This window comes from Garra rufa, chromosome 17 (assembly GCF_049309525.1).
Source record: "Garra rufa chromosome 17, GarRuf1.0, whole genome shotgun sequence".
Taxonomy (NCBI): Eukaryota; Metazoa; Chordata; class Actinopteri; order Cypriniformes; family Cyprinidae; genus Garra; species Garra rufa.
The window spans coordinates 42,953,010-42,971,946 of NC_133377.1; the positions used below are offsets into that span (position 1 = coordinate 42,953,010).

At 39.4% G+C, this 18,937-nt stretch overlaps 1 protein-coding gene across 1 annotated transcript; it reads right to left on the bottom strand.

The window, feature by feature from the left end:
• Positions 1-1,267: 1,267 nt before the first annotated feature.
• Positions 1,268-18,222, bottom strand: LOC141290363 (uncharacterized). The gene is made up of 4 exons (XM_073822532.1): positions 18,123-18,222; positions 7,631-7,671; positions 7,035-7,322; positions 1,268-6,934 (listed from the first exon to the last, which is right to left on the bottom strand). Coding segments are annotated over exons 1-4 (621 nt in total). The 5' UTR covers positions 18,125-18,222; the 3' UTR covers positions 1,268-6,644.
• Positions 18,223-18,937: the final 715 nt, after the last annotated feature.

The following is an 18,937-nucleotide window of genomic DNA, read 5'->3' on the forward strand; positions in this document are numbered from 1 at the left end:
AATTCCTGTCCAACAATGTATGACAAGCTGACTCTGGATTCTGGTTTAATGTTAGACTCAATATGCTCTGTAAAGTGAAAGTTTCATGCACTCTTTTTGCTTTTATTTTGTTATGACATGTAAACGAGCATGCAAACGGCATGATTTGAATTTATGTGGAATTTGTGACTTGGTAAAGATTTTTCTTTAATCAAAAGCCTCTCCCAGAAACTGTTCATAGAGCTTCATTTGAATAAAAGGGTATAAATGTACATGATAATTAGTGAATACAGTTTCAATATTATCAAATTAAATGCCCTTCCTAGGAGCCAAAGTGTGCGTTTAGATGTTCAAAATATTCTGTTAACATAGTCACATAATCACATGGGTGTGGTTTCATATTATTTACCTGCTCACTTGTGTGGTGGGAAAGAAACGTTTGTTTACGAGCAGTAATTCAGTCTCGCATAATTAACATTTTATTCACACGCAAAACATTAATGAAAGATTGCGTAAGCAGTCAGTGTCTCTTATTAAACTTACTATGTTTTTGTCATCATCCGTGTAGTTCAGTTTTTACCTTTGATTCTGATTCTGAGGATATTGAAAAGTTAGTTACAAAATTTTGCATCAAATTTCTTCTCAAATCATGATGAAGCTGTTAGTTTTTTTTTTTTTAATATAAAAATTTTATTAAAAAAAAAAACAACAATAAACAGCACTGCATAGAAATACAATAACAAAAAAGAAGGAAAGAAAAAGAAAATAAATAAAAACAGCACCTCAATCAGTAAGAAAAAGATCGTCATATGCCTTAAGAAACTTGTTATTCTTGTTATCATCAATAAGTTTAAGAGAATGAACAATGAGCAAAATCTCTGCGAGAAAGACATCAAATCTAGGTAACATATTAAGAAATTTGGATTTATGAATAAAAAATTTACAATGCAAAACAAAAAAATTTACAACAAGTTCAGTAGCATGGTCACTACTAGAAAAATATAGAAATATTTCTTTTAGCGTAAATTTTAAATTAAATTTTACAAAAGAAGATAGATAACATCTTAAGTTCTCCCAAAGAAATTTAACCTGATCGCAATGATAGAATAAATGAAGTAAAGTTTCTTCCTCAACTTTACAGAATACACATAAATTAGAAATATCAAAAAAAGAAGCAATTTGGGAGTTTGTTGGGTAAACATTATGCAAAATCTTAAAATGTATTTCTCTGATTTTATTAGAAATGCAAAATTTTTCAGGAAGTAACCATGCTTTCTTCCAATATATACAGTCAACAAAATTAGTCCAGAAAAATTTACATCTAGGGGAAGTATATACTGAATAGTGTAACATTCGCTTTATAAACTTACTGTTACATTTTTTATCAAGAAGACAAACTCCATCCAATAAAAGTTTGGGCATAGTTGTTTTTCTCTCACTAAAACAAAGGTATGTTTTAAATAGATGCACATAACTTGGAGACAAACTTTTGATGACAGAATTGAAAGATCTTGCTGGCAGAGGAAGATTGTACAAAATCATAAATTCTTCATATTCCAGAATAGTGCCATCATCTTTAAATAAATCCAAAACAAAAACAATACCTCTGTCATACCATTTGTCAATAAGTAAAGATTTTCCACGGATTAAAATACATGAATTATTCCACAGAATTTCTTTGTGGGGAGAAAAGTTGTGCACATAACACAGTTTCCAAGCAAGTAGAGCTTGTTGGTAAAAATTAGAGAGAGAAATCGGCAATTTAGAAGGGATGAAATTGCATTTTAAAAGAAAATCTAAACCACCTAATCTATGAAATATAGTTTTGGGGATATAGTACCAAATTGAATCATTACTACAGAGACATTTTTTTAACCAACTAATTCTAAATGAACTAACTAATTCTTTGAAATCCAAAACTTCCAGTCCATTAGACAAAACAGATTTCCTAATTTTATGGGACTTATTCTTCCAAATAAAATTCAGTAACATTTTATTTATGCCATCAGCAATTTTGTCACTAACAAATAAAGATAAAGCAGGGTAAACACAACGGGACAAACCCTCTGCTTTAGAAATAAAAACTCTGCCATAAATGGACAGATCTCGTTGAAGCCAAGAATTAAAGATTGTTCTAGTTTTCCTTATTTTAGGAGAAAAATTAAGATGTTGACGAGACAATCTATCTTTAGTAAGGAAAATCCCCAGGTACTTGACACAGTCTTTAACAGGTATATGGTGGATTGATGATTGTTGGGTATCATAGAGACAAAATAGTTCACATTTTGATAGATTTAAATATAAACCTGAGGCTTCAGAGAAAAATTGAATAATATTAATACATAAAGGAATTTGACTTTGATCTTTGAGAAATATGGTAGTATCATCAGCAAGTTGGGATATTTTAAATTCTTTACCAAATAGAGAAATACCTTTTAAAGTAGGATTTTGTAAAATATTAAGTGATAACAATTCAACGGCAAAAAGAAAAAGAAAAGGGGAAATGGGGCAACCTTGACGCACTCCTCTGTAACAATTAAAACGTTTAGTAGTTTGCAAGCTAACCAAAACTGAAGAGTTAATATCATTATAAAGCATTCTCACCATGTTAATACATTTATTTCCAAACCCAAAAACACTTAGAGATTTAAACAAAAAATGGTGCTCTAATGCAGTCATTCCCAAAGGCGGGGTCCCGACCCACAAGTGGGTCGCGGGAGATTTTGTATGGGTCGCCAAGTCGAGCACTCTTTTTCAGTGCGCTATATACTCTTGATTAAAATTTATATGTGTAGTTCACCTATTTGCCGAACGAGGGAGCTCGTCGTTTTCTTCTTCTTCTGCTTTCTTTTTTTGTTGTTGTTCTTTAGCCGCGCTCTGCATCGCCTGTTTCACACATACTCCGTCTGCATTGCGTATGCGTTGCGTATTTTTTTTCGCACCCATGTTATTGGAGCGTTCACACTGCACGCGGTTGCTGTCCAGCAGTAGGCTACGTCCCAGAAGCAGTGCGTTTGCAGCAGAGCAGCGATCATTTCGGCAGAGTCTATTTTTTTGCTGTGCTGCAAGCGCTGAATTAAAGTGACAGCGCATTGTTCGCTGTATAAATGAACATGGATTGACACGAAAATGTCCCATAAATGCATATAAATGAAATCCACTTTTTCACAGTCAACACGTGGCTTTTTGGCTAGGTTTAAAATAAGCAAAAATGCAGTTTTAAAGAAAAAGGGAACATAATACGTGCACTTGTCCAGGTAGAAAAGTTCTTTAAAAGGATTGTTTTTAATAAAGATTTAATGCGAAAGAAAAGCATGAGAGCCGACTGTTTCTGTCTGTGGTAAGTTTTAATTAAAATATTTTTTGATAGCCCAATTTTTAATTAAAAAAAGGAAGCTATAGCCTCCCTATGCTGTGTTTAAATGTGTTGCAACTTGCTTGAGCAACTTAATATACAAATCTAGAAGTCAAGTGCATTGAATAATACGTTGTTTTTATTGAGTTTAAACGTGAATATGTCTGTTATTGTATTAGTGTACTGTGATAAAAGAGGATCACAATGCTGAAAAAGCACTTTTTGATTTGAAATCAAAATAACGGATAAATATTGTGTTTGTGGTAAACAACATTTTCTGCAAATCTGCAGTTTACTTAAATAAAAAAAATGTGCTTTGTCAAATATCTGTATCTCTTTTAAATAGTTAAGTGGAAGCATGACCTTAAAAATGGTCATACATATTTTGTTAATGCATAAATTCTCTTCGTGATATATGAACTATATGGGTCTAATGTTTATTGGGTCACAAGGATTTATCGACTTTAAAATGTGGGTCCCCAGAAAAAAAGTTTGGGAAACACTGCTCTAATGAATCAAAGGCTTTATAAAAATCCAAGAACATAATAACAGAGTCTGAGTCAGTATTCCCTGAATAGTCAATGAGATCGAGTACGAGCCTTATGTTGGAACTGATATGTCTATTCCTCATAAACCCATTTTGTGTTTCGCCAATTATACTATTAAGACCAGATTTTAAGCGAGTTGCAAAAATTAAAGCAAGTAATTTATAATCAATATTCAATAATGATATTGGTCTCCAGTTTTCAATTAAAAGCGTATCTTTATCCGATTTAGGGATTAAAGAAATAAGTCCCTGCTTCATACTGGCTGTCATCTCTCCTTTGTGAATACATTCTTTAAACAAACAATATAAAGGCTGCTTTAAAAGGTCCCAAAAATGTAAATATTCTTTTCCCTTTTAATTTGTTTACTTCTGTTAACAGCAAAGTCTCTTACTTTAAATTTGAAGAACTCCCACCTAGAGCAAGGGTCACCTTCAACTTTACTAAACATAGTTTTAGCCAGATGAGTAATGTATTCATTAAAAGGAACATCTTCCAAAAGACAATTGTTAAATTTCCAGTAACCTCTTGTACTACTTGGCTTTCTATATTGTTTAAGGTCCAAATAAATTAACATATGGTCAGTAAATGGGGCGAACTGATGATTAACAGAAAATACATCTTTCAAAATAGCATGAGAAATAAGAAAAATATCAATTCTAGCCTTAAGAGATCCAGATTTGTTGGACCAAGTAAAGCCACTACAACCACTGTTAAAGAAACGCCAGGCATCTACAACCGAAAGATTTTCACACAACCATAAAATAATGTTATCATATGTGCGGGTAGTTCTTGAAGGAAATCTATCTTGCATGTCATCTGGAGTTTCATTAAAATCTCCGGCTATGATCAAATAAGCATTAGTAAAGCGACTTTGTATACTAATAAGCATAGCTCCCAATTCTTTGAACATGCGTACATTAGCGTTCCTTGAGTTGTGCCCGTAAACATTACATAAAATGAATACCACATTTTCAGTTTTACATACTAAAATGATCCATCTACCCTCATCAGACAAAAAGGATTCTAGAACGTCACCCCTAAATTTATGCGTCAAAATTAAAGTACCGGCAGAACGGTTAGATCCGTGACTCATAAAGAGCGAATTTCCCCACTGCGTTTTCCAAAAATTGGAGTCTGATTCACATGAATGGCTTTCTTGAACAAAAATAAAATCTGCATTACTACGTTTACAATACAAAAATAAGGCTTTCCTTTTCGTATGATCTCTTAAACCTCTAACATTAAGAGAAGCTAAACTAAAAGAAGAAAACTCAAAAGAATGCATAACAAAATAACAAATAACGCTATATGCAGTGCAATAAAACGCAGCTGAACGGCTGGTAAACGAAAAGTCCTTTGGCTGAAAAGTTGACTTGAACTTTTTGAACAGGGTAGTAGAAGGTGATCAATCAGTAATGTCTTCTACATGACACCAAAAATAAAACAATACATTGCTTTCCCGAAATCAAGGGATTTTCGCAAATGTTTCCTTAAATCCTCGCGGACACCGTTATCAAAAGTAAAAGTTCAGTCTAAAGTTTATAAGGCCTCGATTTTCTGACCATCAATAAATGCAAAAGGCCCGGAGAAGGATGCCTTCTTGCCCTCCTCTCTTGCCTTTTTAACAATTGGCCATAACTTTGCACGCGCAGCAGCATCTGCAGGAATCAATGCTTCGGAAATGCATTGGCGAGATTCTTTCGAGTATGCGTTGTCCTTCGCAGCCCTCCAAACGACATCTCGGAGTGATCGCGTAGAGAATCTTACGATGATGCTTCGATGACCGCCGTCCTGGTTCCGTCTCCCGACACGGTGCATCACGTCAAGGGCATCGGTGAGCTTGCCTCGGTGGTCAGGTACCACATTTTCAAGAATATTCAAGACAATCGGGTGCGGATTTTCATTCTTAGTTTCAGGAACCCCGTGCACCTTTAAACACCAACGCCGACTGTACCGCTCAAGCTGCTCAATTCGTGATCTGACATCCTTGTCTGAAGATTGGAGCTCTGTAATGTCTCTTGCAATTCTGCACATCTTTTCCGAGTGCTCATTAACATCAGAGACAAGCTTCTGCACTACCAAAGACAGGTTGTCGACGGCTTTCGTTGTAGCATCAGTCGAATTCTCGATGGAGATGAGTTTTTGGAAAGTAGCATCTTGTTTAGTAGACAATTCTTGAATGGCGTGCAGAACGTCAGTGAATTCTCCGGTAGTTCCGGTTTTCTTTTTAGTTTTTTGGAAGGAGGACTTTTTGCAGGAGATGCTGGAAAGGATGTCGCCAAACAAAGATCCATATCATGCATTGCATGAGCCGATGCAGGATGGTCAGCCAGCACATCAAAGCTGTTGCTTAGGCCAACGTCAGAGACTAGTTCAACTTCGGCGCCAACTTCGACATCCATAACTTTGGATAAACCGCGTCTCTTTCTTCCCATTTACTAAAATCGATGCAAACAATACAGGAACTATTCGCAGAAGACAGCAAAAAAAGGTTTAAAGATTCAAAATAAACTGATTAATCACATTACTACCACCACCGCCAGAACTAAAAATCACACGTCTATCCTCCACGACGCCATCTTGGCCCCCCCATGAAGCTGTTAGTGCCTTTTATTAAACTTACTGTTTTGACATCATCTGTTTAGTTCAGTTTTTACCTTCGATTCTGAGGATATTGAATGGTTAGTTACAAAATGTAGCATCAAATTTCTGTTCAAATCATGATGAATAAACCTCAGCTGTGTGCTTAAAAAATAATATTACTAAATGTCCACTGAACTTTTCTCATCTGTGATGGTCACTGTGATCATGATTTCTCCATCAAAGTCCAGAACTCTGTATGTTCCTGCATCATCATCCGTAAACGCTTCAATAGTCAAGGCCCCATCACTGGCGCTCAGTCGATCGTGTGATACACTGACTCTTTTCTTGTGTTCTCTCTTCCACACCTCCTTCCATTCAGTGCTGCTTTTGTTTTGGTGTATAACGTGATGAGCGTCTGGCAACAGAACATGCAACTTTAGCCTTTCACCGATTTTCACAAAAATATCATCTGAGGAGAAAACGGAAAGACATTAATCATTGTTATATTGCTATTGTAATCATTTTTTTATTAAGCTTGTCCCATTCAAAGTCTCAAAGTTTGACTTTACCGTAAATATGAAGCTGGTACGTCCTGATTTGTGGCTCCAGCACTGACGTAGCATTAAAGTGATAGACATTTAAAATGTATCTCCCAGCGTCTCTCAGTCTCAGATTCTTGATGAAGACATCACACGCTCCTTTTTTACACACTCGTTTATGGCAGTATTCATTTTGATAAACAAGGATGTTTTTTGACCGTCTGTTTAAACAAATATGAAAAATCTCTCTGGCCTCAAATTCACAGGGCAGGATGATGCTGGCTCCCTTTTTTCCCATCACATGTGTAGGGATGGATTCTGCAAATACAGACAGTTTAGTTATTCAATGAAAGTGTCAATGCTGTGTGTGTATTTGACCATTTAACCCCAAAAAGGCCAACTCTGTGCTCATGTGTGAGAAGCATGCTTACAGAAACATGCGCACGCAGAATGATTGTCGTGTCCCTTTTGATGCACAATATGCATTAATACTCTATCAAGTGCATAATCTGTCAAATTCATAGTTATTTTGTCATAACAAAACAATCAACTAGATTGGAGTGACTCCACCTGGAACTGAAAATGTAGATTTGTTACAGTTTATAAAAATTACTGTATATACTCACCACTGTATTTGAAAACGCACAACAGCAGCAGAAGTTTCAACCTGAAGATGAGAACAGAAGAGCTGGTTATGTCATCCACAAAAGAGGTCCATGTAAGAATAAATGGGTCAAAGACAAAAAAGGGTTTAAGCATAAAACAGTAAGTGTAATACTGCTTTAAATTGTTGTTTTTCAAAAAAAAAAAAAAAGTTTTCTGTTTAATTTAATTGCATTTTTTGTTTTTGTTTTTCTGAGCAAAAAAAATAAATATACATTTTCCCCTCATTTACAGAAGACACCCTGAAAAGTCATTCAGTGTAACAATCTTGGCATATTTACAACAAAAATCAATTCATGACATATTAACCCCGAACACTAATTAGTTGTAACTCTACATTTAAAAAATTTGCCACTGGTTTTGCCCATTTGTCGCGTAAGTTTTTTGTACTCATTTAAAACACAATAAAATTGAATATGCTTCCTTATTCTTTTATATATGTTAATATGTACAAGTCCAAATAAGCATGTTGTTTGAATGTTTGCATAAATATTCTTACACTGAATGACAATGTAACATTATTTCAACTAAATCATGACAATTTATTCTCCAAAAAATGTATCTGTCAGGACTCGGGTATGATCTGTCCGTTTTCTGGGGGATTTTTCTATTTTTATTCTGTCTACGCATTTTATTCGTTTTGTCTCATTTTTATCCTTTATTATTCGTTTGGGTTTCCCTCTCTCCCTCTCTTTTCTTTTGGAGCTTTCCCATTTTTGTTTCGGCGCCAGCTGATTGCCGTCTGCAATCAGCGCGCTGCTTGTTTAGCGCACCTGCTTCGTCTTACCTTTTTGATTAGGCTGTCTATTTCTTCTGGCTGTTTTTATTGTTCGTTGTCAGTGTGTTTTGAGAGTTTGCGAGCTCACCTTCGTTTGTCTCAAGTTTATCTAGATTTTCCTCTGCCCAGTTGGTGTAACGTTTGCTTTATCTTCAGTGCTCGTTCTTCTCGGATTGTCTCAGTGGATCTGACCCGTGCTCTGGAATTCGACGCTGTTTCTGGCTACCGTTATCATCTCTGTCTGCACCTCTCTCGACCCTTCTCCGTTCGACTATTCTCCTGCCTGCTGATTCGGATTCGTTGCCCTTCTCGCCTGGCGCTCTCGGAGGCTGAGCGCTCTGTCTGGACGTGGTTTTGGGTTCCTCCAAGTAGGGCTCGCTGCAGCCTGCGGTGGACATCCAACCCCGCCCACATCCATGTGTGACGTCAGACACCACGCCCACGTCAATGCGTCATCGTGTGACTCCCCTCCCCAGTGGTAGCCTTAAAGCGGTGCATTTCAAAATACTTCACGAAATGTATCCATGTAAAGTAGCTCTTTCTAAATTCATGGACATTGATAATACTTGCAGTTTCTGTAACACACATGAGGAAGGCTTGTGTCATTTGTTTTATAATTGTGAATTGTCTCTTAGTTTTTGGTCTGATGTTAGCAGCTTTCTATTTCTGCAAAGAAATGTTAATTATATGCTTTCTTTAAAAGATGTTATCTGTACTTATTCTCATAAAAGTAAAATGATTGAGTACGTTGTTAACTTTTACATTTTGCAAGGCAAATATTATATTCATAAACAGAAATTTGCTAAATACATATCAAAATGTAATTTATTTTTATCAGAAATAGAAGTTTTTAAAAAGTCTTTAAAACAAATGAATACATTTGTTGTTACATTTCACGGAGAACTTTTTTTCTGGTTATGCTCCCACAATATAATTTTTGTATATGTAAGGGAAAAGGAAGAAAATTTGAACTATTGTTTAGTTGTTTATAGGTTTTAATTTAGTTTTTGTTTATTTATTTACTTTTTATTTATACGTTTATTTATTTTTTCTCTCTATGGTATTAGTTTTTTTTTATTTTTTTTATTATTATTTTCCCCCCTCTTATTACATATTATATTACTGTATACAGATTAAGCTTGTATTTTGTGTATCTGGATTTCTATTTCAATTTTTTTGTAATGTCCAATTATTCTTTAATAAAATAAAAAAAAGAATCCCGATGTTGTACGCATGTGCTAGAATGGCGGAAGTATGTTGTATCGGGGATGTAAACAAAACAGTTTGTATTAAATAATACAAATTAAACCTAGGTCATCTTTCATATGGAACTAATTACATTCAAACAGCCCGTAAAACGCTTGCTTTGGTTGATTAAAGTTAGAAAAATGGTAATTGGTAATAAAACATTTAAACCTTACCCTATTTGTTTGTGTAATGACATAAATTCACGTTAATTATAATCGATTTTGACATAGACGAGATCAGATTTAGACGGACAATTAAGTTTTGTTATTGTAAAAGTAACACTTAGCATATTTTCATTTTCATCTAATTCTTTAAAGATATGTCCACAAATGTGAACATTGCTAATCATATTATCACTATTTTAATATGTGTTAATACTATTTAATATGTTGGATGTGTGACGTGTTTGAACATGGGCGTGGCGTCTGGCGTCACACTTGGATGTGGGCGGGATTGGATGTCCACCGCAGGCTGCAGCGAGACGCTCCTCGGTTTTTTGGACATTGTGGAACTGAGTTTTTGTCTTCGGACTAGTTATTTTTTGCTCTTGCCTTTTGCCAGTGAACCGGCTAATAAATTTGTTTCTCTGCCTCATCTGCTCTTGGGTCCTTTTCTGTCCTGACACCACACACTGACCAACAATGGACCCAGCGGAGGACTCGTCTTTGCAGTCTGCTCTGGAACTTCAGGGAGCGATGTTGGGCCGTCACGAACAGGAACTGTCATCCACTCGCCGTTCAATGGACAACTTGTCGGCTCAGTTTGTGGGGTTGGTGGAACGCCTTGATCGACTCGCGCTTACTGGTTTCGCCTCAGCGCCCTCGACGGTCTGCCCGCCTTCACTGTCACCTGAGCCGCGAGTGAATAATCCTCCCACGTATGCCGGTGAGCCTAAAAGTTGTAAATCGTTCCTCATTCAGTGCGAGGTTGTTTTCTCTCTTCAGCCTCGAACCTACGCATCGGAGACTTCAAGAGTGGCGTTCGTCATTTCTTTGCTTTCTGGCAGAGCGCGCGAATGGGGCACCGCTGTTTGGGACTCGCAGGACAGGTGCTGTTTTGATTTTGAAAGTTTTAAAGGGGAGATGATTAAGACTTTTGATCAATCTGTTTTTGGCAAGGAGGCATCCAGGCTGTTGGCGTCCATTCAACAAGGCAGACGATCTGTGGCAGATTATTCAGTGGAGTTTCGTACCCTGGCCGCTACTTGTGGCTGGAATGCTGAGGCGCTGATTGCACGTTTTTTAGAAGGACTTAATGACACCTTCAAAGATGAACTGTACGCTCGCGAGGACCCGGATCGTCTAGACGATTTAATTAGCCTTGCCCTTCGATTGGATGCCAGGAGAGAGCTGCGCCGTCGTGCTCGGATGCGCACCGAGCCTCTCGCTTCTACTCCTCTTGCCCCAAGCTCAGAAGAATGCGAACCCATGCAGGTTGACCGTTTGCGCCTAACAGCCAAGGAAAACAGCGCCGCCTGCTGGAGGGTCTTTGCCTGTACTGCGGAGCTCAAGGTCATGTTCAGTCCTGCCCTGTTAAACAGTCTCGTCCTCTACAAAGGGTTAATATGGGTGGTACGGCCGTTTCCTCCACTCATGTGTCACGTACCATGCTGCCTGTGTCCATAATCACTAAACGTTCTTTTAAGGCTTCAGCTCTCATTGATTCGGGAGCAGAGGGCAACTTCGTAGATGAGGAGTGGGCGCGTGTCCGGGGAATTCTCTTCCAACCCCTTCCCTCACCAATCGTTGCTCATGGGTTTGACGGTCGGCCTCTCATGAGGCTCTCACACATCACGGACTCGGAGAGTTTCCTTACCTCGGGGAATCATCGGGAGGAGCTCAGGTTTTTAGTGTGCAGGTCCCCGTCTGCCCCTATAGTTCTGGGTCACCCCTGGCTTATTCGCCATGGGCCGTTCATTAACTGGGCAGACAGTTCAATTAATTCTTGGAGTTTATATTGTCATACACACTGTCTTGTGGCTGCTCCCTCTCCTGTTTCTGTTTCTGTGTCCCTACAGGAGGAGGAGACTGATCTCTCCCGAGTTCCTTCCTGTTACCATGATCTGCGGGCGGTGTTTAGCAGGTCCCGGGCCGTCTCTCTCCCACCCCATCGACCGTATGACTGTGCCATCGACCTCCTTCCTGGTACTTCTCCGCCTCGCGGTCGGCTTTACTCCCTCTCCGCGCCTGAGCGGGAGGCTATGGAGAAGTATTTAAATGATTCTCTGGCCGCCGGTATTATTCGTCCTTCCTCTTCTCCGGCTGGAGCGGGGTTCTTCTTTGTGAAAAAGAAAGATGGCTCTCTGCGTCCCTGTATTGACTATCGAGGGTTGAATGACATCACTGTTAAGAACCGGTACCCCCTGCCGTTGATGTCCTCGGCCTTCGACCTCTTGCAGGGAGCAGAGTTTTTCACAAAGTTGGACCTTCGCAACGCTTACCATCTAGTTCGGATAAGGGAAGGAGACGAATGGAAGACCGCTTTTAACACCCCCCGGGGGCACTTTGAATATCGTGTTCTCCCCTTTGGCCTTTCCAATGCCCCAGCGGTCTTCCAAGCACTTGTCAACGACGTGCTGAGGGACATGATCGATAGGTTTGTTTTTGTCTACTTAGATGATATTTTAATTTTTTCTCCCTCTCGTCAGGATCATGTCCAGCATGTTCGGCAAGTGCTTCAACGGCTGCTAGAGAATCAGCTGTTTGTCAAGGCGGAGAAGTGCGAGTTCCACGTTAAGTCTGTTTCGTTCTTGGGACACATTATTTCGGTGGAGGGGATTCGCATGGACCCTGCTAAGGTGAGAGCCGTCTTCGACTGGCCGACACCTGACTCCCGAAAAGCCTTACAACGGTTCCTGGGTTTCGCCAATTTTTATCGGCGGTTCATCAGGAACTTCGGACAGGTGTCGGCCCCTTTGACGGCATTGACCTCCACCAAGATCAAATTTTGTTGGTCAGCCGCCGCCCAAGCGGCGTTTGATGAACTTAAACACAGGTTCACTTCAGCCCCCATTTTAGTAACTCCTGACCCCTCTCGTCAATTTGTGGTGGAGGTCGATGCGTCAGAGGTGGGCGTTGGGGCCGTGCTCTCCCAGGTATCCCCTCAAGATAACAAATTACATCCTTGTGCTTTCTATTCACACCGTTTGTCTCCCGCAGAACGAAACTACGACATCGGTGACCGGGAGTTGTTGGCTGTTCGACTGGCTTTGGGGGAGTGGCGTCACTTTCCTGGTGTGTACTGACCATAAGAATCTCGAATATATCCGGTCTGCCCGCCGGCTCAATGCAAGGCAGGCTCGCTGGGCTTTGTTCTTTGGGCGCTTCGACTTCACCCTGTCTTACCGACCAGGCTCTAAGACGTCAAACCAGACGCCTTGTCGCGGGTTTTCGCTCCTCCAGGCGAACCACCCACCGACACCATAATTCCTTCAGGGTGTGTGGTGGGGGGGCTTACCTGGGGGATCGAGGAGCGTGTCAAGGAGGCGCAGCGGGGAGTCGGGGTGCCCACAGGATGTCCAGCGGGTCTGCTCTTCGTGCCCGAGTCGGTCCGCGCCGCCGTTCTCCAGTGGGGTCACTCGTCCAGAGTCATGTGCCATCCAGGCGTGAGGAGGTCGTTGGCTGCCATTCGCCAGCGATTTTGGTGGCCCGCCATGGTGGAGGACATTCGCCGGTTCGTGGGGGCTTGCTCGGTCTGTGCTCAAAACAAATCCTCTAATTCTCCTTCCGCTGGTCTGTTAATGCCACTCCCAGTCCCTTCCCGTCCCTGGTCCCATATTGCCCTGGATTTCGTTGTCGGACTCCCTCCATCCAGTGGTAATACTGTGGTCCTCACCGTGGTGGATCGCTTTTCCAAAGCGGTTCACTTCATTCCCCTCACCAAGCTTCCCTCGGCTAAAGAAACGGCCCGGGTGGTCATTGACCATGTCTTCCGGATCCACGGGCTTCCGGAGGATGTGGTCTCTGACAGGGGGCCCCAGTTCGTTTCCCACTTCTGGAGAGAATTCTGTCGGCAGATTGGTGCCTCTGCTAGTCTGTCATCAGGTTTTCATCCTCAGACCAACGGCCAGACCGAGCGCGCCAACCAGGGTCTTGGACGGATGCTTCGCTGCCTGGCGTCCCACAACCCCTCATCCTGGAGTCAGCAACTGACTTGGGCAGAATATGCCCACAACTCCTTACCGGTGTCGTCGACAGGTATGTCCCCGTTCATGTGCTGTCTGGGTTATCAACCTCCTTTGTTTCCTTCCCAGGGCGCCGAGGCAGCTGTCCCCTCAGTTCAGGCTTTTGTTCAACGATGTCGTCGTACCTGGAGGAGGGCCAGGGAGGCGCTTATCCGGACGAGGGGACGTACCAAAACTGCCGCGGACCGTCACCGCAGGTTGACTCCCCCTTATGTCTGTGGTCAGCGGGTTTGGCTCTCCACAAAAGATTTGCCACTCCGGGCCCCATCTCGAAAGTTGGCTCCCAAATTTGTCGGCCCTTATCAAATTACCAAGGTTGTCAACCCGGTGACGGTCCGTCTTCGGTTGCCCAGTTCCCTTCGTCGTGTGCACCCTGTCTTTCATGTGTCTAAAATTAAACCTGTCTTGCGTTCTCCCCATTCCCCTACTGTGTCTCCCCCTGTTGTCCCCCCCCCCCTCCTATTATGGTTGATGGTTCTCCTGCCTTCAAGGTCAGGAGAATCTTAGACTCCAGACGTCGTGGCCGGGGACATCAGTACCTAGTGGACTGGGAAGGGTACGGTCTGGAGGTGAGATGTTGGGTTCCGGCCCGGGACATCCTGGACCGCTCGCTCATCAATGAGTACCTCCAACGCGACCCTTCCTCCTCTGGAGCGCCAGGGGGCACTACTGGGGGAGGGGGTACTGTCAGGACTCGGGTATGATCTGTCCGTTTTCTGGGGGATTTTTCTATTTTTATTCTGTCTACTCATTTTATTCGTTTCGTCTAATTTTTATCCTTTATTCGTTTGGGTTTCCCTCTCTCCCTCTTTTCTTTTGGAGCTTTCCCATTTTTGTTTCGGCGCCAGCTGATTGCCGTCTGCAATCAGCGCGCTGCTTGTTTAGCGCACCTGCTTCGTCTTACCTTTTTGATTAGGCTGTCTATTTCTTCTGGCTGTTTTTATTGTTCGTTGTCAGTGTGTTTTGAGAGTTTGCGAGCTCACCTGCGTGATTATTTAACATTGATGTTGCATGATAAAAATGTCCAATTCAAAGAGCACCTATTATGCATTGTACTTGTTTGAACATAAATTGTTGGCAGTATGTGTGCACAACCACCCTGTAATAATACAAGTCCTGACACTCCTTTTTTTTAATTATGAATAAGCAGTGTCTCAGAGTTTACTAATTACAGAGTCAACAGGTTTGACCAGTTTCACCCACTGATAGACGTTTATCTTCACCCCAGAGCATTTCAAGGCAGCAGTCATGTAAGAAATGTCTTATTAAAGCTATAGACTTTATTTAGTCAGAGCAGTGAGTGATTAAATTGTAACTTTTATTTAATTGTTTGGGTCATATTAAAGTACTGTATATTACGCTGATGTCACTTAAAACACAGATCTAATATAAACATGCAATTTCTTTCCAGTTTGTTTACCTTCACAGACATAACTGACTGTGTTTTAGCGTACATTTGTGTGTGAAAGTACTCACATGCTCTGTGTGCAATCCATACGGATGGGTGCACTCAAAACTTTAAACTAACATGGCTTTAAAATGCATAATTTGAGCATGATAGACATGATAATTAAAACCAAACTGATTTTTTTGGCAGAGTTTCTAAGTTATAAACTGTAAAGGCACAGCCCTGTTCTGGAAAAGGAGGCAGGGAGCAACATCTCATTTACAGTGTCTTTTAATTTTATTCACATTTTGCTTTGTTGCAGCATTATGTTAAACTGCTTTAAATGAGTTTTCCCCCACATCAGTTTACACTCCATACACCATAATAATAACAAAGCAAAAACCAGATTTGCAAATTTTACAAATTTATTAAAAATAAAACACTGAAATAAGTACATTGCATATGTATTCATACCCTTAACTCAGTACACAGTTGAAGCAGCTTTACAGCCTCAAGTCTTTTTGGGTCTGATGTGACAAGCTTTGCACATCTGCATTTGGCAATTATCTGCCATTCTTTGCCTCACCTTTTCACCTCTCAAGCTCTGTCAGCTTGGATGGGGGCTGGCAGACATTTTCTAGAGTCCTAGTTGCTAGTTGTTCCAATCGTCTTCCATTATGGAGAATGCTTCTGTCAACCTTCAATGCAGCAGATTTGTTTCTGAACTCTTCCCTAGATCATTGCCTTAACGCAAGTCTGTCACTGAGCTCTACAGGCAGATATCTTGACCTCAGGACTTGGTTTTTGCTCTGATATGCATTTTCAGCTGTTAGACCTTTTCTGAGAGGCGTGTGTCTTTCTAAATCAGACTCATTCAAATGAATTTGCCACAGTTTAACTCCACTCCAAGTGTAGGAACATAGAAGCAATATGAATGCTCCTGAGCTACATTTCGAGTGTCCCAGTTTTTTATTTCTAAAAATGTACAAAGTTGTTACAAACCTGTTTCGTGCTTTGTCATTATGGTGTATGAGATGTAGATTGATGTGGAAAAATAGTAATTTAAAGCAGATTAACATAATGCTGCAACAAAACGTGAAAAAATGAAGGGGTATGAATACTTTTGCAAGGCACTGTACATTTAAGAAACATGCATTTAAAGATGCCTTTTCAAAATGATATAATAAATTATCTGTGTGGTATCTTGAGCTAAAACTTTACAGACACATTCTGGGGACACCTGAGACCTAAATTTCATCTTGTAAAAAGGGGCATAGGTGCCGTTATAACTTTAACTATTCAATTATTCCAGTGTAATCCTTTGTCTCGAATGCTCATTCAAACCCAAACCCACAAACAACAGGTTTTGCCACCTCTCATCAACGACATTAGGGACATAATGTACAGTTTTGTAACGCATTACTTTCCATAAAAAGCACAATAAGTTACACAATTAGGGAGTAACACAATATTGTAATGCATTACTTTTAAAAGTAACTTTCTCCAACACTGACACTGAAATAACTTTTTCAAAACTCTTCTTTCAACTTGACACAGCAGTTCATTTCACATTCAAACTGCATTAAAATTACAAAAACTCTTCATTAATGCCTCAAACTCTAGAAAAGGTTTTCACCCAATGAACTTTATCACTCAGAACACATCAAGCTAAAAAAACACTAACAACAGGTAGCATTATACAATGATTTCTTTAGAAAAATGTCTTTACAAAACACTCTTAAAAATAAAGGTGCTTTAAAAGGTTCTTCACAGCGATGCATTACATTACATTTAGACATTTAGCAGATGCTTTTATCCAAAGCAACTTACAAAAGAGGACAATGGAAGCAATCAAAAACAACAAAACATGCAAGTGCTAAAATTGATAGAATACAACAAGAACAGAGAAGCTAGTTAGTTTTTTTTTTTTTCTTTTTTTTTTTAACAAAACAAGCAGTTCGTAAATTCATATATATCGAATACAACAAGAACAGAGAAGCTAGTGTTAGGTAATTTTTAAATAAGAAAACAAGCAGCAAGTAAATTAATAGAGAATAAATCTAAAAGAGTAGTTTTTTTGTTTGTTTGTTTGTTTTTTTTTGCCATAGAAGAACCATTTTTGGTTCCACAACGAACCATTCGGTCAAAGGTTTTTTAAAGAACCATCTCTTTCTTACCTTTTTATAATCTGAAAAACATGCTTTTTCCATGAAGAACCTTTTGTGAAACAGATGTTAAAGGTTCTTTATGGAGCTATTTAGAAAAAAAGGTTCATCTGTGGCATCGTAAAGCACCTTTATTTTTAAGAGTGTACTGTTTATAAATCATTGCAGTATGTTACATGGTCCATGTTTACATTAAAGTACAAAATTATTTCAAAATTTTCCGCTTTTGTATAGATGGTAATAAAAGTGAAACTTTGAAGCTACATGCAACTGCTTTGATAGTATTAGATTTTTTTACATTCAGAATATTTTTCTATATATATGACTGTAGAAATATTACAAATTTCTGTCTTATTAATTTTTGTGATGTGCTAATTTTTGAACTTAAGTTTTGAAAACAGTATGCAAACGTGCAAATTGGATCTTTAGTATATAAGCTGTGGTGGTGTTTGTGTCAAAGTGATAAAATAATTATTGTTATTTGACAGATGATAATCGACCCACAGTTTAGCCCACATAGACTGACTTTGTGAAGAGTTTTGAAAAAGTGACCTAAGTGTCCTAGCCAATATAGAAAACTCTAATAGATAACCCACAAATAAAGCCATCATTATAATCACATTCACAGTTTTACACAAAAACAAAACTATTGGTATAATAACAAAGTTAAATGAATTGAAAAATAATAACTTACATGGTAAAACTTGTTCTGGTGTTCAGGTGACAAACGTTTAACAGCAAACACACAAGTATAGTGCGTCCACAGAGTTCATTTGACTTAACTAATGTCAGGAGAGGTGTGACTTATTAACTCTTTGTCTCTAGGCATTAATTCAAAGCAGACTCATCTCTCTGAAGATTAGTATATCTTTGCATGATTTTTATCTGTTTCATCATTTGTGTCTAACTTGAACAATTAACCCTATTAGCATCCCTATCACTTAACTCATTGCGAAAGTTTCGCGGGTGGAATGTTGGAGCACTAAGGGGTTAAATTTAAATGACTTGTTTTATAAGAGTGCTTATTAGCCTAATGATACACTGGGCAACTTTTTGAGCAATGTTGCCTGGCAACTTTGGTAAATGTTGCTGTCAATGGGCAAACATGTGAGATACAGGGCACACGACTGATCTAAATTACCCAGATAGAAATGTATCCATTCTCAATGGGAAAGTGCCCAAAAAAATATTGCAAAAAACTAAGTTGGCAGATAAAATTGCTCAAAAAATTGCTCAAATTCAGTGTGACAGTTCCCCAATCAAAACCTGTATTTCAGGCTGGACGAGACGTATAAAAAATGTTCACTTTCATAAAAGAAGCTCACACTTGTCATGTGTCGATTTGGCTCATTCTATTCTAGGTTAACAATTGTAATATTACAGTTTTTTACAGCTTAGACAGCAAAAGTAGTACTTGATACCCATTAATTAAAATCTTTGACTCATATGCATCTTTAAAACAGGTCCTGAAAGCTTTTAAGCACATTACATGCTTTAAATTCAGTTTGC

What these genes read in the sequence shown, in the direction of transcription:
- LOC141290363 (XM_073822532.1), bottom strand. An exon ending in GTGCGTTTTCAAATACAGTG is followed by an intron (nt 7,323 to 7,630) that starts GTGAGTATATAC and finishes CTGTATTTGCAG; the next exon opens with AATCCATCCCTACACATGTG. An exon ending in GTACCAGCTTCATATTTACG is followed by an intron (nt 6,935 to 7,034) that starts GTAAAGTCAAAC and finishes TTTTCTCCTCAG; the next exon opens with ATGATATTTTTGTGAAAATC.